The 24145-nt window shown below is 41.3% G+C and overlaps 1 protein-coding gene across 1 annotated transcript in view; it reads right to left on the bottom strand.

Moving 5' to 3' along the window:
- The window catches only part of Dab (DAB adaptor protein), a 66748-nt gene that overhangs the window by 25631 nt on the left and 16972 nt on the right, over positions 1 to 24145 (bottom strand). Inside the window, exons 3-5 of the mRNA XM_071584322.1 lie at positions 7256 to 7470; positions 6649 to 6792; positions 2828 to 2965 (exon numbers count right to left, since the gene is read on the bottom strand). Of these exons, the coding sequence (XP_071440423.1) occupies positions 2828 to 2965; positions 6649 to 6792; positions 7256 to 7470 (497 nt within the window). The remainder of the gene's footprint in view (positions 1 to 2827; positions 2966 to 6648; positions 6793 to 7255; positions 7471 to 24145) is intronic.

Below are 24145 nucleotides of genomic sequence, written 5' to 3'. Positions count from 1 at the left end.
ACACCATTTCATAACCATGGATGAAACATGGGTCCATTACTTCACACCATTGAGACAAAAGAACAATCTAAACAATGGACTCAAAAGGGAGAACCGGCTCCGAAGAAGGCGAAGACCGTTTCATCTGCAGGCAAGGTCTGCTTCTTGGGATGTGCATGAGATAATTTTCATTGACTATCTGGAAATAGGCAAAACTATCAATGGCAAGTATTATGCAAACTTATTGCAATGTTTGAGCTAAGAAATCAAGCAAGAGTGGCCACATTTGGCTAAGAAGAAATATGAAGGTAAAAAAGAAACTAAGAAACTTTACACTTCCACAATTAAGATTTAATATTTTATGACCATGGTTTTAATGTTGTGCATCATCATCACCTGATGAAAGGAAAGGTTCTTTTTTACCCTCATCAAGAAGGAATTCCACAAATTTAAACCTGAAACTGTTATGTTCTAAGAAGAAAGTGTTCTTTCATCAAGACAATGCACCAGTTCACAAATCCGTTTTTGAAATGGCCAAAGTTCATGAATTAAAGTTTTAATTGCTACCTCATACACCCTATTCACCAGATTTAGCCCCCTCGGATTATTTTCTGTTAGCAAACTTGAAAAAGCGGCTCGGTGGTTAAAGATTAGAAGTGATGTTGGCAGTTAATGGCTATTTTGAGGAGCAAGACAGTTCTTATTATAAAAAGGGTATCAAACTTATTGAACACCGCTGGGAAAAGTGTATAGCGCTGAAAGGTGATTATGTTAAAAAAATACATTTTTTTCCAAAATTTTTGCGTTTTCTTTGTTGGGTCGGGTACTTCTGGGATTAACCTCGTATTCAGTATGCAAGAGATGACAACTATCAAAGAGAAGAAGTAATTGTTTGATTGCAGGTTTGATGTGGACTGCAGTGCAAAATTTTTTCTTTAGGACAGAGATATGGATATTTAGAAAGGTCATTTGAGTGGAGGAAATTTTGGAGATAAAGCAAACAGATGATGAGGGAAGGAATTAAAGCTTTAAGGAAGTTCATTCCATATTAACACATGAGAAAAATATCATCTATAAATCTTTGCCAAGTGCAATGTTATGGGAAGGTTGTAATCATCACATTTACACATCAACAGAAACAGAAATAAAAGGGTGTTCCTCCATTTTCAAATATTGGAATGCATTTTGAAATTAAACTTTTTTTGCAAATCATCCAAGTAATTTTTTAGTTGAGACTTCGCAGCAGAGCAGACCTCACAAACAATGCTATGATATTGCATTAAAGCTACGAGTGATTATGTATACCGAAGAACATGGAGGTGGCAGTAAAGAGGGACTTGCAAGATCATGGGATTTTGGCAAAGACAAGAACAGTAGCCACAAAACACTCTTTGCAGTAAACACAACCCGCGAGATGGAATTTCAAAATGACCAAAACTATAAGAAGAATTAAAAACTTTGGCATTAGACCATAGAAGATCAGGATTTTCTACTCCCACAAAAATGACTACTCAACAAAAAGGAAAAGTGATAGCTACTAACAGAAGCATCCCTGATTTTACAGGGATGACAATTTAACTCAGGATCAACATCAGGAATTACTCCTGATGAGGGTAAAAAAAGAAAATTTGCAATTCCACATTAAAATTTATTACTTCATACGACCATGATTTCGATACTGCATATCATGATCAGGTGACATACATTAGAAGTTTTTCAACTTATATAGACTAGCTCCAAGAGGGGCGGAAGTAGGGGGAGTAAGGGAGAGGGGGTAAGCTGAGTACTGGTGCAGCAATCTATTAGCGGGCTTGGGGAAGGGGTGGGGGTATGCATTTGATGGTTTCTGACTCAAATTTGTGGAAGTTTATGTTCATTTAATGATCATTAAATGAAGAACACAATGTAACACTCCACCGCTCTTAAATAGCATTGGAAAAAAACAAACACATTGTGTTCTACATTTAATTAGGGGGGTATTTGTCTGCAATGGTTTGACCTTCGTTAAGAGATGGCCGATGGTCTTCACTGCCTTGGTGGGGTTGGTGCGAAAAGATATTGGAGTCTTTTAAGAATTTTAGGTTGGGGAATGGGCGAGGTATAATGTTTCATTGACCACCTCAAACCTGTCAGACTGAAGGGATCACCAAATTTCCAACTGTTCCAAAGCATATAACCAGCATCCTTTCATTTCTGTGTGAAGAATGTCTGCTGAGAAGGTACTGGTATGATTCTTTTCCAAGAGGTATTTGGCAAATTTGGATCTGTTGTCTTTCTTTGTGAATCATCATTGGTATTCTTTAATCCTATAATCCCGTCCCTTAATAAAGGTGAAACCATTGTAGACAAACACCCCCCAATTAAACGTAGAACACAATGTGTTTGTTTTTTTTCCACCGCTATACCTAAGAACGGTGGAGTGTTACATTGTGTTCTTCATTGAATAATCACTTAATTAAAATAAACTTTCACAAATTTGAGCCATAAACCATCAGATATATACCCTCTCCTAGCCCACTAATAGTTTGCTGCACCTGAACTCAACTTACCCCCTCTCCTCTCCCTTTCTCCTACCCCTACCTTCCTCCCCTCTTGGAGCCAGGCTATATAAGTAGGAAGATTTTTAATGTATGTCACTTGATAAACATAACAGTTTCAGGTTTAACTTTGTGGAATTCCTTCATGATGAGGGTTAAAAAAGAAGCTTTGCCCTACCACATAAAAATTTAATTAGAAAAGGAATTACTCCTATTCCAAGCCCACCACCACTCACCTTCCCCTTCCATCACCACTCACTACTCACTATTGGCCAGACACCCAACCATCTCCTCCTTTTCATATTCTGTACCTTTGAATCTGTTGAGTACTTGGAGGAGGATGAGTACTTGAGTTGCTGTTGCTGCTCAATATGCTGCTTGGCCATCTCTATCTCTTTCTTCTTGAGCTCAAACACAACTTGGAAGAGGTCCCTCATGGCAATCACCACCTGTGACAGAGATTTAAATTATGAGATTACAATAGAGTACCCTTCCAAGAAACTGCAGCAGATGCCACAACAGTAACTTTGAACTACTAGGAGAAATTATGGCATGCTCGTCAAGGCTCTGTCTTGGGCCCCCCACTGTAAATTAATTATCTGCCTTTACTGGACAATTATTTCTAGGTATATGTTCAAGGTTGAGACTGACCATCTTCTTATGCATAACTGAAATTATGTGAAGGTAGCTCAAAATGATGTTGTTGATACAGAGAACTAGAGCACTTCTAACAGAGAGGATATGAATAAAATCCTCAAATGAGCTTTTCCATTAAGACAATAATTCACCATAATAACCCATATAAGAAATCTTTTCACTTCAGGTTAAGGGATGAAGCAGGCACAAAGTTTTTTCGCCAGGAAATTGTTAAATGGAATTATTGAAAAGGGACACATGCACCACTTTATTTTACCCGTATTAGTCCTGGCCTCTATTTAATTGGAAGAATGATTGAGTTCGCAAATGTTGAAACAGCTATTTCCATGCACTACTGGGCCAAGAGTATCATTAGAAAAACAGACATGTTTGTAGCACAAATCTGAGCAAGCAGTTGATAATCCTTCCATCAGCATGCATTTCATTTTTCAGTACTATCATGTACATACACAAAATGTAAACCAATATTAAATTTGATAACTAATTAAAATATGCATAATATAAAGCTAGAAACAAGGAGGATAAATACCATGAGAGAGCATATCTTTGATTTATTTAGTAATTAGCCCATTATATCCTGCTGTCAATTACCTAGAGATTAAACTTTAATATTCCTGAAATGGTTAAAAATAGTGAGCAAATTCAAAATTTAATTAAAGCAATTATTATTATCAGTATTCTACCAGTTAAGGTAGGTTTTTGATGGACACAAGCTACCAGCAGTACAGGAAGAATTCCCTTGCCTCTTTTAACAAAAATAGCCTGATATCCAACATTAAAATAAGCCCCTCATCATCTCCGTATACTTCCTTCCTCCCTTCATCCCATCCAACATCACTATCCTATTCCTGCCCCTTCCTCATTTGCCTCACATTCTTCCCACTATCACAATCTTCAACATTCCACTGCCTATCAATATGCCTTTCGTCCACTTTTCAATAGTGTTTGCCCTCCTATTTTAATGTTAGAATTTTTAAAGGCATTTGATAGAGTGAATTGGTTAACACTAATGGGTACATTGCAGTAAACAGGAATAGATTGGAGGGACAGGAGGCTAATCCACAACCTGTACATGCCGCAGACTGCTCAGGTACGAGTGGGGAATGGAGAGTCCTGGATGGGCAGTGTTAGGGAGAGGTGTAAGGCCTTGGCCCATTATCGCCATTGGTGTTCAACGTATATTTGGAGGTAATGAGTAAAGAGACATGGGAAAAACTAATGGTAGGAATGAAAGTTGGTGGGGAATTCATAAAATCCATTAGCTCATAACCAATCTCTAGTTTGCCAGTCAGCCAAGGGGTTGCAAGCATTGCTGAGTGAATTGAAAATTCAGTTCAACAGATACAGGATGAGAATCAATATTAATACAACAAAGGTTATGCGATTTTCTAGATGGAAAAAGGCTAAGTTAAAAATTAAAATATGATAACAAAAACTAGATTAGGTTGAAAAATTTATGTATCTCGTAAGTGTTGTGGACCAAAATATTCCAAGGAGTACGGACGTAAGGAGAAGAATTGCATTAGGCAAAGAAACTTTTGTAAGGAGGTGGGAACTGATGACAGCAACATTGAGTAAGGATGCTGAGAAAAGGCTTGTTCAAGCTTTGATATGGAGCATAATAGTGTACGGCATGGAAACATGGTCATTAAACCAGGATTATGGGTGTAAATTGGAGGCTTTTAAACTGTGGGTGAGGAGAAGGATAGAGAAGGTGAAGTGGACAGAAAGGAAAACAAATGAGGAAGTAATTGGTATGGTGGGCGAGGAGAGGGAATTGTTGGTTGAAGTCATTAGGAGGCAGGAAAAATGGATACAAAGTATTATGATTGACAGCTGTAGACTGTAACAGAGGGGAGAATGTTTGGCAATTGAGGAAAGGGCAGGAATTAGATGAGGATGTTGGATGGGATGAAGGGAGGAAGGAAGTACACTGAGATGAAGAGGGGCTTTTTGTTCAGTCGGATGCTGGTTAATGCTTTGTTAGGAGAGGCAAGAGAATTATTTGTTTTTTGTGTCCATCCAAAACCTACTTCAACCAGTAGATTACCTTTAATAATAATTGATTTTACACATATGTTATCAGTAGCTGTTTAGGTATAGTGGGCAAGGAGAGGGGATTGTTGGGTGAAGTCATTAGGAGGCAAGAAAAATGAATACAAAGTATTATGATAGACAATATTAATAAAACAAAGGTTATATGATTATCAAGAAAGAAAAAAGCTAAGATAAACATTGAAATAGGAGGCCAAAAAATAGAGCAGGTTGAACAGTTTAAACATCTCAGAAGTGTTTTGGACCAACACGGTCAAAGTAGTAGGAACGCAAGGAGAAGAAATCCGCTAGCAAAGAGGCTTTCCTGAGGAGGAGGGAGTTGATGACAGGGACATTGAGGAAGGAGATAAAGAAAAGACTTGTAAAAACTTTGATATGGAGCGCAGCCATCTACAGCGTGGAAAAGTGGTCATTGAAGCAAAAGGATAAACGTAGATTGGAGGCTTTTGAAATGTGGGTTTGGAGAAGAATGGAGAAGGTGAAATGGACCAAAAGGAAAACAAATGACAAACAACTTAGTATGGTGGGCGAAGAGAGGGGTTTTTTGGAAGAAATCCTAAGGAGGCAGGAAAAATGGATGAAGGGTGTATTGATTGGCAGTGGGATGCTGAAAACTGTAATAGAGGGGAGAATGTTAGGCAAACGAGGAAAGGGCAGGAACAGCATAGGGATGTTGGACGGGATGAAGGGAGGAAAGAAGTACTCAGAGATGAAGAGGGACTTGATGTAGACTAGGTAGCTGGATTGTGTTTTGTTAGGAGTCACAAAATATTTATTTGGTAGTTGGGTCCATCCAAAACCTACCTTAACCGGTAGATTGCCTTATACATGTAAATAATGATTTTAATGTTAACCTTGGCCTTTCTCTTTCTGGAAAATTGCATTACCTTTGTTTTATTGATATTGATTGTCATCCTATATCTATCACACTTAATATCCAATTCACTCAGCAATGCTTGCAGCCCCTTGGCTGAGTGATAAACTAGAGCTTGGTCTTTAGCAAACCTAACTGATTTTACGAATTCCCCTCAGAATTAGGACTAAACTAACTAAACACTAAAACTAGGACTTGGCATTTATTAGACCTGCTCAGTCCCATTATTATATTTTACTATTTATTTGCAGTTGCAAATGATGAGCCACAATTGAGGATTTAACCAATTTGATTAATATAATAACAAAAATATAAAATGAAATGCTTTGCTCAGCTATGAGTGAATGGCACAAAAAGTTCACTGGTGGCATAAAAAGTTCCCTGGGTCTATGTAACATTGAGAGCAACAATTGGTGTGATCATGGGCTTAATTACAGAAGGTCACTGAAATAATTGACTGACTTGGAGTCAAATATTTCCCAGGGTAGGAAAATAATCTAGTAAGAAAATAATGTCCAAAAACACACCTATGCCTATAATACAAACCTGTGAAGCAGCTTTGTCAGTCTTGATACCAAAGAAGCGATGCCCAGTGTCTGGAGATCCAAATATGTACCCAAAAGCCCTCGAGTCTGTCATGTCTTGTGCAATGAAGGAGATTTTGTGAACAGGATGATGGTAGAGGCAATCCTGAAAACAGGAAGAGGGCAAAGACAATCAGGGACCACCCAGACATCACTCCACTTAAATCAGGGCAAAAGCAAAGTTATTATTCATCTTCGTTATAATTGGCAAATTTTAAATAATGAACGCTAAATCTCATAATGTGACTTTTAAATTAGAACAATACTCCAAATGTAAAATTCTGAGGGAACAACAAAGAGATTGTCAAACTTCATACAACCATGCCAATACTTTTAATATGCTCAACTTGACATTGGAATAAAGTTAAATCAGACTTCAAAAATAGCTTCAACATGGATTCAAAGATTATGCAATATAAATCCATTAAGAATTTTCTAATATTACCAATATTATAGCTCCCAATCATCAGTTGAAGAAATGTAATATATAAGATAAAATCACAAGAAACATGACACGGAGAGACATATAATGGAGGATGTGGACGTCTGGAGGGAGGGGAACCACTAACGCCAGTCTTGTCATCGCGCAGCCGCAATCCATCAATAGCAACACACACAGCAATCCGCTGCTTGTGCTCCCCGGCAGCTCTCACAGCCATCTTCAGATCAGCCAGGGCTTCTTGGCACATCCGCTCCCCCCTTGCCTCTCCCACTTCCAGGATTCCAATCAGCTTGGCTCGGAAGCTAACACCATCACCGAGGAACCGGGAAGGCTCATTCTTGTCTGGGGAAAGGAGAGAATGGGAGAGGTCAGGAATTTTTTGTCCAGAGTATAGATTTAGGATGAATAATTTATGAAATTCATACTTCAGATCTGAGTGATATGGCTATCTAGTTAAGATTTGTAACACTTTAAATCCCAAGTAATGTAGCAGTTTCATTTTTTTTGTTTTGAGACTGCTTAAAATATGCTGTCGTTTTCAGAATTCAAATGCAAATTATTAACGTAAAACCATTCCTTAGCCTGTCTTATGGGCATCAATAGATAAGAGCTTCTTCCAGAGTTTTACCTTTCTGTACAAAAGTAATGTCATCAGCATATAAGTCTGATTTTTGAGTTGACTTCATATTTTAAGAAAAAACAAATGATGTTGATGAACAGCATTGAGCTAAGCACAGAGCCATGGGGTAAACCATGTTTCACCGGTGACAAATGGCCAGATATGACCTCATTAGTTTCAGTTACTCTCTTTAGTTTCAACTATCTTTACATCATATCATTCTAGCCTCCCATTATTGGTATTTCCTCATGGCTTCAAAATTCATCCAAAAAAATGGTGTGAAAAAAATCTCGGCAAGATGGGTGCCATGTTTGTTCTCAGCGGAGAATAAACACAATGGTATGTTGCTTCCTTCGGCAAAGAAAAAAATTCTCTTCAATCAAGGCACAGCAGGAGTGTGCAATACTGTGCTGTTGTTGTATCGGAGCAACAGTCATATGACAATATAAGCGGAGTGAGTATTCATCCAGTAACGATGGCGACCGAGGCTGGTGACCTCATGGACCATTGACTAATGTCAGAGTCACCTATCCTGTCATTACACATCATATGATGATGCAAGTGGAGTGATTGGTTGCCCATGACAGTGGCAACCGAGGTTGGTGACCAATTTGGACCCTTGACCCATACCTGCGTCACCTACTCCTTTATCGTGCATCTTGATGATGATTACAGATGACCGAAGCTACCACGTTGGAGGAGAGGCAGTCGGGGACTCACAACCAAGCAACACACAGTTAGGCTGGGCCCCTCTGGTGGAACCACAATTTGTGTGGTTTAAGTTTGTTTACAGTTGTTCTTGTCTTTATTAAAGTCTGGGGTAAAAATCAGAGCAACATTGGACTGGTCTTTCTTCTTATCTTCTGATATTTTATCAATACCCATCTAAATCAAGCCCCCAGTTACCCACAAGGCAGCCGCTTGGCTCGCTGGGTAATCTCAAATTATCCCCCGCAAAGGTGCAGGTATACAACACTGTTTCAATCACAAAAACTATAAAATTGAAGTTCGAATTATTACAACATCCACCATATTCCACCACATTTGGCCACCCATGACATTTTTACTTCAAAACTGAAACAAATGGCTCAGCGGTAATCAATCCACAACCAACAATGTTATCACCAACATACATTCTTATTTTGAGGACCTTCCAAAAATCCTACTTTTGAGTGGCTTAAAATGTTGGAGAATGAAGTATATCAGTACTAAGATTGATTCACTGCAGCCCAAAGGCTTATATTATTTGCTGGACCACTTTTCCAATGTTTTATGTCTCTGCTGCATAGAGTTCCACTCTATAGATGCACATTTTGATGAACTGCTTTCTTGATTGCAACTTTAAGTTCTTTGTACATAGTAGTTGCCTCCTCTTCTCCATGAATATCTCCTTAGATTAAGCTATTCTTCACTTTATGTCAGTTGAACTGCCTCCCTGCCAAATTATACCGCTGCCCAGGTATACAATGGATTCCACTTGCTCTTGTTTCACTCCTCAAACTGTGGTTCCTTTGACTTCTCCCTTCCACGCACAAGGATTTTAGTTTTCTTCTAATTGATACGCATATTATATTCCCGAAGTACTCCATTCAGAGCAGTCAGAGTTGCTTGCAGGCCCTCTCGCGTATCCACAACTACTTGCAACGTCATCTGCAAACCAGAGCATGCTTATTTCTTTGCCATTCACCTTGACTACTTTGATGCCCTTATTCTTGTTCTTCTTTTACTGCTTTTTCAAGAAATATGTAGAACAGCGCTGGCAAGAGGTCACATTCCTTTCTAACCATTTTGTTTATTTAGCCAACATTTTTTATCAATGATATTGATAGACTTTTAATATTTTAGACAGCTGGTAAGTGAGATGTAGTGGGACTTCTTCCAAATAAGAACAGTGGCAATAGGTCCATGGCAGAAAAATATCTTCCCTCGAAGAATCAATTCTTTGCCGAGGGATTTCTTACTTCTATAATTGATACCAGTAACATAAGTGCTCAAAAAGTGTTTGGCTACGGGTATGGACATAAAAATATTACAGTTTTTGCTAAGATGAAGATCAGGTGTTTTCCTTACAAATGGTATGGATGAAGCAAGTGGGTTTCCAGCGGGGTATAGTAACCAGAAGCCACCGTTTCAACGGCTAATTGTGCCATCATCCTCAGGGATTCAAGTGAGCATCGAAGCATGAGGATGATGGCAGAGCGAGTCATTAAAACCTTGGCTACTGCTGATTACCTGACCCCATTGGAAACCCAAGAGAATTTCACCCATTTTCCAAGATTATTCCCCATTTTCAATTATCTCATCACTATTATACACCCCAAACCATTCTTTTGGATGTTAGTTTTGTCTTTATACTTTTGGCTCCTCTACACAAAGAATGCCAGGCAACAGTTATCGACAGAGTTGCACAACATCCCAAATTTAATGCCTCATCAATGGGGACACTCATTGGGTGAATACCAACACAAGGAGCCCCCCATAGCATGGAACAATGGCCTTTTGCAAGGGAGGAAGAGTGGGTTTGGGGTAGGGACACACTCAAGTCGTTGGAATGAGAAATCTTCCCCAAAGGCAAATGACCACTAATCAATGGTCAACGGCAAGAGAATGCAGAAAAATATAGGGAAACCACCCTTCAGTAAAGATCCCAAGCTATGCTAAGTTCAATAATGACTGCATCCAATGCAAAATACTGCAGCATCTCAATTCTCCCAATTGGATCTCCAGGGACTGGTACATAGAACATAAAATCCTTCTTGAAACCTGGGAAATTTGAAGAAGACAAAATCATGATGGAAAAAAGCAAAAATGGACAACCTAGGTGTGTGCGAAACAAGATGAGCTGATAGTGGGAATTTTGTCCAGGAAATTTAGAGTTATTCGCAGTAGGAATAATAAACCAGGAAGAAATGGAGTTACAATAACCTTAAGTTGTAAATGGAAAAATAATTTAATCAATACATACCGCTTCAGTGGCAGAATAATTACGATTAAACTCAATTTCTGCACTGTAGATTTATTTATTATAACAGTGTACCTGCCAAGGGTCATGAGTGAAGACGAGGAAGTAGAACAAGTATATGAGCAGATAGAAGAACTAGTTAACTTGGGGGGAGAAAAAAATAATCTCATTAAAATGGGTGATTTTAATGCATCTGATGGTCAGGCGAACAGGTGAAAATGGAAGAGCAAGTTAGAATAGGAAAAAAAGAACACACCAGAGGAGGAAGATTTCTCATGATCTGGAACAATTAGAGAGATGGTTAAGGCCAATAGCTTGTGGAAATCCATTGCAACACACAAAGGAAGAATCAAAAAGACTTCGCGTTTCCACAGGAAAACAATATAAATGAATAGTCACCAATACTCGAGGCTTTAAGGAGACAAGGTTATACCCTATCGCCTTATTTATTGAATGTATCAATCAAAGAAGCAGCCAAGAGAATGAAATAAAATACTGAAGGTATATTATTGAATGGAAGATGTATTCACCTTGCTGATGATATAGCAATAATTGTGGACTCTGAAAAGACAAGTAGAAGAAGCTCAAAATACTGTCCAAAGAGATAGAAGAGCTTCCATTGAAAATCAGCAACAAGATGACCAAAACAATGATAATACGGAAGAGAAAAGAAAATACTATAACCACCATAAAAATAGACAATGCTACCTGGGATTAGGAGGAAAATGTTTCGTACTGAGGGCATTTTATTGATGAGAGTATTAATACATGTGAGAGCAAGATCAAGAGAAGAATAGCCTTGGCAAAACAAGAAGAACAAATAAGTTAATCACCATATTAGCAGAAAGGCTAGGGAAAAGTTCATCTAAATGCTTGTTCAGAGTGTATTGTTGCGTGGATGTCACACATGGATAATCAGGATATTGAAAATCAACAGAACAGCTGGAGGTGATTGAAATTTGCTCGTGTCGGAAAACGATGAAAACAATCTGGGGAGAATGGAAATGTAATGAAAAAGCATTAGAAGAATTGAAATAAAATAAAAGGGGTCCCGTCTGGCAGCAATCCACACACTGTAAATGCCCACAGTTAACTGATGTAGGTTGTGTTGCTTTCCTAAGATCTCCCATTACCTTTCCCACCAGAAATCACCCCACTCCAGCCATCTGCATTGTTGGCAAAAAATCATTATACTTATTTTGGGGATGGACCCCGTAGATGGCTATTAAGAACAAGAGGATAATAAAGGGCAAAACTGTTAGGAAATTAAATAAGGCATACTCAATACCTAAAAAACATATTTTAAGGAAAAATTGTATGAAAGAAACCAAGAGGGCATCCCAGAGCTGGTGTCTTCAAGTACATGGAATATGCGATAAGCTTGCCATCATATGCTAAGCTGAAGAAAGTAGTGGTGAATAGAGAGGAGTGGCCATTGCAACAAGGCATTTCGTGTCTTGCATGTCCAATGATGATTGGGTTGATACTGCAAGAGTTGTGAATGATTCTTTCTTCCAACCAAGCTCCCATAAACACACCATGGCAAACAGCCAAGGGAATAATGAAGACAAAGAAAGCAGTAAGCTCTTGAGTAACACCAAGGCTTGATGATAGAAAATTTGTAACTAAGGAATTGCAATGAGATTTGGACCTAACCATCCAAAGATTAACCCAGAGACATACTCAGCAAGTTATCTGTTTATTTTGTGTCAGACTTTGAAAGACCAAACTTACTGAACCTTTAAATTCTTAGGGTCGTACATAGAGACTCATCCTACTTCCCATAAATATATTCAAAACTTACAGAGTTATTTCAACTAAAGTTTTCAACAATTTTGAGTTATAAAAGAGTGTCAGTTGCCAAATCTCAAATATTATATGAATTGGATACTTCTATTGAGGATGACATTTGGCATGATACAACAGAGTTCTTTGGCCATCTTCATTGAAATAGAGTGAATAGATTGAATTTATGTTTTTGAAGGGATCAATGGAAAAAATCTTTAATTAAAATATAGGTTTATGTGAAATTTAAGTTTGAGTAAAATATTTTAACAGTGCACATTACCTGTCAAATTCTCCCTAACAAACTCACTTCAACTGAATTATACATATATATTAGACATAATTGTAAATCTTATTCAGCTATCAGTGAATGTGATTGGACTATGAAAATTATACTGCAAATTTCAAAGATTAACTTCATGATGCAGAAGAGACCCAGGCACGAATCCCAGTGGCATCAAATATTTTTCAGTTGCATCTCGATCCCTACTTGAGGTGCTTTGTGGAGGACACATTGAGTGAGTACGCAGTCTGCCAGATGGAACGTTAAGCTGCAGACCCCTTGGCACCTTTCGTTAACAGTAGGCCAATGCCGATGCAGGGTTCCTCGCCACCCTTCACCCTTTCCTGTTCATCCCTAATGGTGCAAATGACCTCAGCTGTCGGTCGCCTCCCCTAAATACTACTTCTCAATGTGAAGGATGAAATTGACTGCCTAAGCACTGAAATTACCCTATTCAAGGGCATATGCAGACCCACACTGCATAAGAATACCCGAGGAATTTTTAACATGAATACTTACATTTGCATGGGCTTGCCTTCTTCCTTAGAGTTTGCATTCCACTGGGAAAGACTTCAAAGTTGCCGGCTATGGAGTGAGTAAGGCGTGGGTGCAATGGTCACCATGACCCAAATATCCGAAAGGATAGCACCGGAGGGGACGACAGTGGGTGGGTGGCGGTGGATGATCACCACCACCACATCCCTGGGAAGGGGGGGGGAGCGATCCCCTTACCGAGGGTAGCGCGGTCAACCGGGGCAAGTGACGGTCACGAGGGGGGACGGAGGAGCACGGTGGGGACACCGCCCCCCGAGCGGGGGCGCCACGCCACCCATTGTGCGGGCGCCCCACTGCGAAGCGGCGCCGCTGGCCGACGACCACGTGCCTGCTGGCCGGCCGGCCGCCACCAGTCGATCGATTCAACGGCGGGCCGCCGCCACGCGGGAGAGTACGTCACGGGAGGCGGGCGGTGGTGGAGCCTACTGAAGCATCGGTGGGGCTCTTCCCACCAGAGCGCAACATATATAAACGTCCAAGAGGGTTTCAAAACGAGTGCTTAATTAACAAACACACATGGAACACGGTATCGATCTATTTCCCAATGGTCCGAAAGACTCAATGCGACACGAAGCGGAATGAAAGGGTGTCGATTAAAGACAACTGAAACTGTTTGGCTCCTCTGTCGGGGTAGGCGCTGACGTCGACGGAGGCACACATCACTTTGAGCGGATGTCAACAAACGTGTCCTGAACGCGTGCGAATACTGGACGGGCCACAATAAGGGGTTCTGCGGAATCACACGCACATCCAGTGCGATGGAGTCTATTTCGGCAGGCGCCGAGAAGCGCCTTTCGGCCACGTCCTTCCAAATCGAGAGAGGGGAAGAGGGGGTGGGTGGGTAAGTATGCTAAGGATCTCCCCCTCCCTGCCTCGGCGAACAATCAATAATAAACCCCGCCCTCTGTCAGTGGGGCGCCATCTTGACCGCGCAGTCGCGAGGGAGCGCTCTCAGCGCCGCCGCCTAGCACGGATTTGCCAGAAAAAGCTTCTCGCTAGAACCAAGCCTCGCACCGAGTATTCTTATCAAATCACCAATTAATCACTTATAAATGCAATTAATATTATTTTCCGTTAACGGGAAGGTAGCAAGAAAGGCAAGCGATTTCATAATCCGCGCAACACTACATTAAGATTCGAATCCTATTTTTGATTCCTATTACATTTTCAGGCGGCTCGATAGCATAGTTGGCAGCAGCACTGTATCACGGCCGTAACATGTTCAAGTCGGGCACCAGGCATGTAGACTCTTGGAACCTCGAGTGCGCTCGGTAAGATCGTCTATGTGAACCGTCGAAACATCGCGGGCCCACCACCGAAGCACTCTGCGCCAACGCCACCCACACTGGCGTTACCGTGGTTGGTCGTAGTGTCAATTGGGGCAAATAAATGCTCAACAAATACAATCACGGTGCATCAAACGCTGTGAACAATATCTACACAGGTGACGAATCTTGGATCTATGCGTATGAACCCGAAACAAAACAGCAATCCACCGTATGGGTCTTCCAATACGAGCCAAATCCGACCGAAGAGATTCGTGCACGAAGCACACACATCGAAGCAAATGATCGCCAGTTTCTTTGGAATAACTAGATATGTGGCATCCGTATCACCGTTAGAGCAACGTAGAGCCGTACATTCTGAATGGTACACGAGCATTTGTTTGCCAGAAGCTCTTGGTGAAATACGGAAAAAGAAGCGGCAATAGAGGATCATTCTTCATTATCAAAATGCAAGCTCTCACAGATCGGCTGAAAGAACTACCTATTCGACTGGCCAAAACGTCGAATTGATGAGTCATCCTTCGTACAACCCTGATTTAGCACCGAATGACTTCTTTTTTATTCCCGTTTAACAAGACAAAAATTACCAGGTCAAAGTTTTTCGGCGCCTGAAGAAGCCGTTGATGCATTCAAAAACCATTTTTTGGAGGTACCTCAATAGGAGTGGAAAAAGTGTTACGAAAATTGGTTCGAACGCATGCAAAAGTGTATTGATTGTCATGGAGAATACTTCGAAAAGCAATGTAGCCATTTTCAACTATAAATTAGTCTTTTAATTATTACGCTGAAAATATAAATAGGAACCCTCGTATTTCATTCGTTTATTCGTCAGGGCGTCAATGACAAAACAAGAAGGAAGGTGGCATGCGTGATTGAGACTCACTCAATTGGCACTTGATGATTCTTCTAAATGATAACAATGCCCATGTCATTCGTATGTGCGTGTCAATCGCACCAAGACTTTTTTACACGGACCTTTCCAACGGCTCCATCTAGTCACCGTTTCACACCACGCACTGCCGGTGTGATATCCCACCGCACTCATCTATGTTTCACTGTGACTAATCTCATTCAAAAATAATTACTCCCTTCGACGAATATGGAACAAATAAGCTACACCTAAGGTAAGGATATAGTCTATTCCCCGCCTTGAATTTGACGCATCCAATTAGTACATATGGTCATTGCCACCGTGAGTTGCAGAGACAAACTCTTCATTGGCATGTCCATAAAATTATGTGCGCATATATGTAAGTAATGAATCTTGAATTCAAAGAAGTTAACAGAATTTTGAATTTTATTCTCTGCTGAAATCCTGAAGTAGTTAACTAACAACAAAAATCACTTTGCAAACGATTGCAAGTACTCGGTTTATTTCCCCATCCTTACGTAAAACCCCATGATATCGTCGGATAAAAAAGTTGCATTCAAACGTCTATTTACACTATTCTCGACACTCGTAAGTTCTCAATGCACCACCACATATTCCTCCACTACCTATCACTGCCCATCCCAACTTTCCAATCGCTAATCACACATGTCAACTGAAACACCTACAAATACTGGACGGGGGATCGAGATGGTGCGGGGGCTAACGTACTGGCTTCCCACCCAGAGGACCCGGGTTCAAATCCCGGCGGTGTTGAATATTTTTCAGAGGTATCTCGATCCCTACTTGAGGTGTTTTGTGGAGGGCTTTTTGAGTGAGTACGCCGTCCGTCGGATGGGACGTTAGGCTGCGGACCCCTTGGCGCCTTCTCGCAAAGTGTAAACTAATGCCGACGCCGGGTTTCTCTCCACCCTTTATCCTTTCCTGTCCATCCCCTAGGGCGCAAATGACCTCAGCAGTCAGTCGCCTCCCCGAAATCCTACTACTAAGTTCTGGATGTTGCCAACTCACCGAGCTTTGCAAAATGTTCGTTAGTTGTGGCCAGTTTACTCTGCCCACCGCCTTCTCACGAAGCATACAAATACATTCCGGTTGAAATATACGTGGTCTAACCAAATAATACGCTGACTGGTGCAATCTGGCGGCCATGACGCTTACTATATCCCCACCCACTAGCGGCGCTAGTTGCCCGACACCCAATGAGCCGTCTGTGCTTGGCGGACCGTCGAGCTGTGCGTATGGTGCCAGTTACGTTAGTTTCTCTTGTCCATGTTTTTACTGTTTTCCGATAATGGAAATTGACGAAATCACGACACAACGAATCAACATCAAGTTTTATGGTGAAGTTCGGTAAAAGTTATCAAGAAATGATTGATATGTTGACACTTGTTTACGGTGATAATGCTCTGAAGAAAACATATATTTTCAAGTGGATTAAGCGTTTTAAAGAAGGCCGACAAGACGACACGGATGATGTAGGGCCAGGACGAACTTCCTCCACCTGTGTTCACGACGACATTGATCGTGTGCGGTCCCTTGTCCTTACCGATAGTCGAAAAAGGGTTCGGAATCATAGCTGATGAACTAAATATAGGACAATCAACAGTGCACACTATTTTAACCGAACATGATGGATGGATCCTTTACCATGACAATGCACCTGCACATTCAGCATTGACTGTTCGCCAGTTTCTGGCATCAAATTCAATCACCATCCTTGATCATCCTCCTTATTCGCCAGATCTCGCCCCCAGCGACTTTTTCCTATGTCCAAAACGCAAAACTGTGATGAGGGGACATCACTGGGAAGATGTGGACACAATGAAGCAAGAAACGACGAGAAAACTAAGAAGCCTAACTACCGAGGACTTCCAAGGGTGCTTGAATCAGTGGAAAAGAAGTTGGAATAAGTGCATAGCAGCGAATGGAGAGTACTTGGAAGGGGAAAAAATCGATGCAGATTAAAAATTTGGCAAAATGAAGTTTTTACGGCCTCAGTTCGCGTATTTATTGGACATGTTAGTACGTTCCTTTATTGGCCATGCCATAGCAATGGAGACGTCACTAATGGGACTTACGAAGGACCTCTTCCCTTATTATTTCCAAACTGATCTTCTCCAATCACTCACTTTCTCTCTTCTCCATCGTTTTGTTGATTATCCTACCTTCCTATTACTTTTCTGAGGGTGAAATCTAACTTATTGTGCCTATTCCTTTATGTCCTCACATATTGCCTCCATATTCTTCTTTTTTGCAGTGGGTAGCAACAACACTAATGTATTAAAGTCTTCCGGACAAATTCCTCCCTCAAAAAAGGCACCAAATGAGCTCATAAGAATCTTACTTTCTGTGTTTTCCCTAAATTACTGAAAATTTATGCAGGCATGTAACATCTTTCCCCGCAGCCTATTTTTTTCATTTCCTTTCATGAGTACACTAATTCGCAGAAAGTATCCTTGATCCTAAGCTGTCCTCATAAACATCGTATTCCCTTTCTACATACATCCAAGCAAGCTGACCTAATACGAGTATGTAGTTTCCCTATGTATTCTTTCCATCTTTTCAGACCTCCGATTAATATTTCACTCATCGCGTTTCCAATAGAGTAAACGGAAGTTCCTGCCTCGCATGCCGACAGAGAGACCTTCCAGCATGGCGCACGGCAATTTCGTCCTCTCCCACTCTTTCTCTTCTTAACCACGCACTGCACTTTCCACCATGCTTCCCTAGACATACTACCTTGATCAAAAAGTTCCCGGAATAACCACCGTGTGGCGCTCCCATCGTTCCGATTTGAGTTCTGTTTTTTTTTGTTAAATTGGTACATCTGTTGTTGATATTCCCTTTAAATCTTAGTGTCATAACTTGACATTTGCAAAAGTTACGTAGCCAAGAGTACATCTATCACTGTGTGTGTTGGCGATTTTTTACAATTTCAGAAATGGATTTAAATTTGCAACAACGAACTTGTATTAAATTTTGCGTAAAAAACGGATTTAGTGGCGCACGGACGTTGGAAATGTTGGAAAAGTGTTTCGGCAACGATTCTCTAAAAAAAAACGGTCGTTTACCAGTGGCACGAGCGGTTCAGAAGTGGTCGTGAGTCAATCGAAGATGATGAACGCAGTGGCAGACCATCGACATCGAAAGTCGGTGAAAAAATTGATAAAGTAAAAGAAATGTTGGTCAATAACCGCAAATTAACCATCAGAGAAATAGCGGAGGACTTGAACATTGCCTATGGATCCGCCCAAGACATTGTGGTTAATGATTTGGGTTTCCGTCGTGTAGCAGCAAATTTGGTGCCAAAAGACCTCAATTTCATGCAAAAAAGAGACCGTGTTGACGTCGCAAAAGACATGATTTGCGAGGCTGAATCCGATCCCACATTCATCAAAAGGATCATTACTGGAGACGAGACGTGGGTTTATGAGTACGACACGCAATCCAGACATCAGGCAAGTGAATGGCGTTCACCAAATGAGCCGAGACCAAAAAAACCACGTCGTTTTCAGTCAAAAAAGAAGGCAATGCTGACGGTTTTCATGGATTACAACGGTGTAGTGCATCATGAATTTTTGCCAGAAGGCCAGACAGTAAACAAAGAGTATTATTTGGGCGTTATGAGACGTTTGCGTGAAGCAATTCGCCGAAAGAGACCAGAAATGTGGGCAGAAAACTCGTGGATTTTGCACCATGATAACGCACCGTCGCACAGTGCTATCATTATTCGTAATTTTTTGACGAAAAATGCAACAAATACCATCCAACAGCCACCGAATTCACCTGATTTGGCTCCCTGTGACTTCTTTCTGTTCAATCGAGTTAAAAAACCATTACGGGGAACGCGTTTTAGCAGCCGAGAGGAAGTAATGGAAAAATCGCAGGAAGCACTGATGGACATACCGAAAACCGACCGTAACTTTTGCAAATGTCAAGTTATGACACTAAGATTTAAAGGGAATATCAACAACAGATGTACCAATTTAACAAAAAAAACAGAACTCAAATTGGAACGATGGGAGCGCCACACGGTGGTTATTCCGGGAACTTTTCGATCAAGGTAGTATTATGCTCTCGTCATAGTTAATTGTTTCTCTCTGTCTACTTTCTTCTCCCTCATCTCGCATTAATTGCCCTCCATTTCCTTTCCATTCATGTTCTAATCATTGCTACAGTCATCCACGGCTCCGTAACTATTTTTGTACTTTCGTTCTTGTTTTGTTTCACTCCTTCTTTATTCCCAGTTTAGGATAGTACCATCTTTCTTCTACAGAACATGTCCCTTTAATTTATCTCAGAACGTTATCAACTGCATTATGATGGATGGATGGACCCATGTTTCATCCATGGTTATGAAACGGCGCGAAAATTTCGCTTAGCTGCAGTGAAACTTTGCTAAAGACTCAATTGAAACATCTTCAAGACATCTTTTTTTCTTTCTTAAATACGGGTGGTGTCCATACACCCCCCGCCAAACGCCCTAGCGTCAGCTTGCGGGGTAATGAGTAGATGTAGATGATACTCCTTACCCTTTTAGCCCCACTTCATTTGTCTACAATTCCATTTCCTCACGCTCCTTCCCTTCCTCGTCCCCTTCAATTAGATGCGACACATGGCATGGCACATGACACAGCACTGACTTGCGATCCGAATCCGCAAGTGCTCCTGGGAAACAATATGCGAACTGATCTCGCTAATCCTAAACTTATGCCTAGTTATTATATAATCCAACGAATATCTTCCGGGTCTTTCTACTACCTCTTCTATAGTTATTAAAACCAGGCGTTGCTTCTAATTGGGCCATTTCTACTTCACAACTCAATGGTTTTCTCCCAGGGATCATTTCCAGTCACTAAACCGTCGTCCCCCCACCTCACTTCCAACTCTCATCCACGCCTACTGCTGCATTCCAATCGCAACTGAAGTGTTTCTTCAGGCAAATTCACTACCATTTCGTCCGATTGATCGCATCTCCTTCTTCCTGCCTATCACTGATTGATGGCATACGAGAAGGTGGAGGAGGATGGCGATTGAATTTTTTTGCCAGACACTGGCGAACAATCAATGCTGAATGTGCAGGTGCATTTTCATGGTGAAGGATCCATCCATCCATCGCCTTCAATAGTCCAATTTGGCCGCACACGACGCACGCGATTTCTCAAACACTTCAGAACTGTCAGGTAGAACTCAGCATTTACTGTTTGTCCTTCAGGAAGAATTTCATGATGAACAAAACCTTCGATATAAAAAAAACCAGGCGCATGACTTTGACTTTCGATCGGCTTTTTCTTGATTTTTTAGTTTGATTTAATACACTTGAAAACGGATGTTTTCTTCAGAGCATTATCACAGTAAACAGCTATTAACATTTCAGCAATTTCTTGATAACTTTTATACCGCACTTCACCAAAAAACTCGATGTTGATTCGTTGCTCCGTGATTTCGTCAATTTCCATTTTCGACAAACAGTAAAACAAGGACAAGAGAAACTAATAAGACTGGCACCATGCGCACAGCTCGACGATCCGCCAAGCGCAGACGGCTCATTGTGTCTCAAGGCAACTAGCGCCACAAGGAGGCGGGGCTGTAGTCCGCATCATGGCCACCAGATTGCACCAGTTCACATATTTATTGGGCAGACCAAGTGTAAACGTGAATTACCACACTTTTTCTGCTCTTACTTAGGCTAAAAATATTCCCTTCTCTTCAAAATGGTGGGAAAGGAAGCTTGGAAAACCTGCTCCCTATTCCACCATTGTCATTCTTCCCTCAATTCATATTCAGCTTCATGGCAACCCCATGTTGATTCTCCGACCCCGGGCTCTATATTGCTCTGCAACTATCACACCAATAATCCCCAATATCCTTGCATACAGGCCTAGCTTGTATATATTTCCTCTCTCCATCTCTCGCTCGATACCTCTCATTGAGTTAATATTAGAGCCAACAAGTTTATTGGGTTTGATTAAGTGATCATCCCACCTGATATCTTAACCTTTCCTTTTTCCACCTTCCTCCATTCTATTCAAGCGATATCAATAACTTTCCTGTCTTATCTCTTATTGTAGGTAGACATCCAAGGTCAGTAAATTAAGTTGTGGGACTGGCAACGTAGCGTTCGATCTGGCAATACTGGAGGCGCTGGGCTTGGCGGGACGTCAGGGGAACACATGATCCGCCTTCAGTACGGGCTTGAACTCGCTCGAGTCATTTGGTTGTCCGTAGTGCTTTTTTGTGAAACGGTTTTTTCGATTGTGATCTAAAAATGAGTGGCATTAATTTCGATGTGTTATCAGATTATGCTTCAGATTTGGGCACAGTGCAACGGAAACTCTTAATAAACTTCAGCAGGTTTTACGGTGGTTTGAGGCATCTTCAGAGGGAAGAGAGACGACTGAAAATGAACCACGAAGCGGAAGGCCTTCATCTTCAAGAACCGATACAAATGTCGACAGAATCCGGGGTCTTGTTCATTCTGATCGTCAGTTGACAGTCAGAATGATCGGGGAAAAGTTGAATTTGACTCTTAACACCGTACATCAAATTTTGACCAATGAATTGGGGATGAGAAAAATCTGCGCCAAATGGTTCCAAAAAACCTTTCGCAAGACCAATAGCTGTTTTCGGCCAGTAAGCACATTCTTGTGGCTCCTCAGCCTCCTTATTTGCCTGACTTGAGTCCTTCGTGACTTTATTCTCCTCTTCCCGAAGTTGAAAAATCACCCGAAGGGAACTTCATTTTGGGGTAGTCGAAGAAAACATTCAAACGGCTGTAACCGACCAGCTGAAGATTATTCCAGCAGGGTCGGAGTTCCAGCACTGCTATGAGGAGCTCATTATTTAATTTACAGACCTCGTAGCTTTTCAAATAGCTAAATCCTGACAATTCACTTACCCTCTTACACATTGCTTCTACTTTTCCTTGTGTCTACAATTTCCCCATAACCCCGTACTGATCACTGACATAATTAATTGATCGTTAACATTTTATTTAGTTCTCCGTGTTCTCTTCTACATAATTCCCTTGTTTATTGTCTTCCATTTTCGTCTTGCATCAATATTTTCATAACCTACTCCATAACCTTTTTCACCAGTTTGTTTGGTTGAACAAGGATTACATTTTATGACGTCGCGGATGGCTGGCCTTCCCGGTTGCCAGCCACGACATCCAGCCCAGTAGGGCGAGTCCTGTAGTTGCTAAAATACGTTGTCTCGTTGTTTTCATCCACATTTATCACGGGAATGAATCGATTTTTTATGCTGCCATCCTCAATGATTTTTTAAACGAGAAACCTTCAGTAAAACAGCCGTCCCACAGGGGCCAGAGCCCTTTGCAGCCACCTCACCGAGGAAGAGACGCTGCGAGAACTAGCTTATGTCTATCTCTTAGCCGGGTGACCCTAACAAGAGCTCTTTTATCATTGCTTCCGACAATACAGCTCATTAGGTCAACGGGACCCACACTCCCTTCCACCACGCCGAGATCGTAGCCCATGTGAGGTTATCTGTCGTCGTAAAGACAGAAATAAAAATGCTGAAGTCAATATAAACTGGTGATCAATACAGAAGACTAAAGGCTATCTGCTACTGCAGTGAATACGAACCCCGGCGCCAGAAATGTAAACTGTCAACGGAAAACGTACACCGATTTATGAAAGTACAAGGGTAGGCTGAAAACTAATGCACACATGCTTGTAGACCACAAACTAAATGACCTTCAGAAGCACTTCTCGTGGCATGTGGAAGTAACATTCCCCCTCAACACGCATGCGAAGATTTGAGGTCGTTATATTCATCCAATGTATTTGGAGAAGCAGAAGTATGGAGACGTGTTCTAGTGCTCTGTCGACGCGAGTTAAAAAGCATGCTGTTATCGAATTTTTAACTGCTGAAAAAGCGACTCCTACTGAGATTTATCGCCGTTTAAAGGCTGTTTATGCTGACGACGCTTTGAATAGGTCTACTGTAAATCGATGGGTGGTAAAACTTCGTGGTTGCGAGCCTGGAAAAGCCATAATTGTTGATGCAACACGCAGCGGACGTCCAAAGACTCGTCAAAGATTTGATTCAAAATGAACGGCGAATCACTCAAAAGCGTATCGCAAACCATATTGGAATATCCAAGGAACGTATCGGCTTCATCATTGAACAATTGGGATACCGCAAAATCCGTGCACGATGGGTACCACGCCGTCTCACAGACGAGAACAAACAGCGCCGATTGGAATGCTGCGAGCAACCCTCCTTATTCCCCCAATCTTGTGCCTTGCGATTGCTATTTTTTCCTCAACTCAAGAGACATCTCAAGGGTAATCATTACACCTCGGACGATGAGGTGAAGGCAGCTGTCGATAACAGCACGCTGTTTAACTCGCGTTGACATAGCACTAGAACACGTCTCCATGCATCCGCCTCTCAAAATACACTGGATGAATGTAACGACCTCAAATCCACGCATGCGTGTTGAGAGGGAATGTTACTTCTACATGCCACCATGAGTGCTTCTGAAGGTCATTTTGTTTGTGATCTAGAAGCATGTGTGTTTTAGTTCTCAACCTACCCACGTATAACTTAAATACATACTCGCACGCAACACCACTGAGGATACACTTTCCCCAAGAGTAACAACATAATT

This window comes from Hetaerina americana, unplaced genomic scaffold, assembly GCF_022747635.1.
Source record: "Hetaerina americana unplaced genomic scaffold, ioHetAmer1.1.p SCAF_18, whole genome shotgun sequence".
NCBI classification, from domain to species: domain Eukaryota; kingdom Metazoa; phylum Arthropoda; class Insecta; order Odonata; family Calopterygidae; genus Hetaerina; species Hetaerina americana.
Note: the sequence above shows the minus strand (reverse complement) of the source record. Positions and strands in the feature narration are given on the sequence as shown.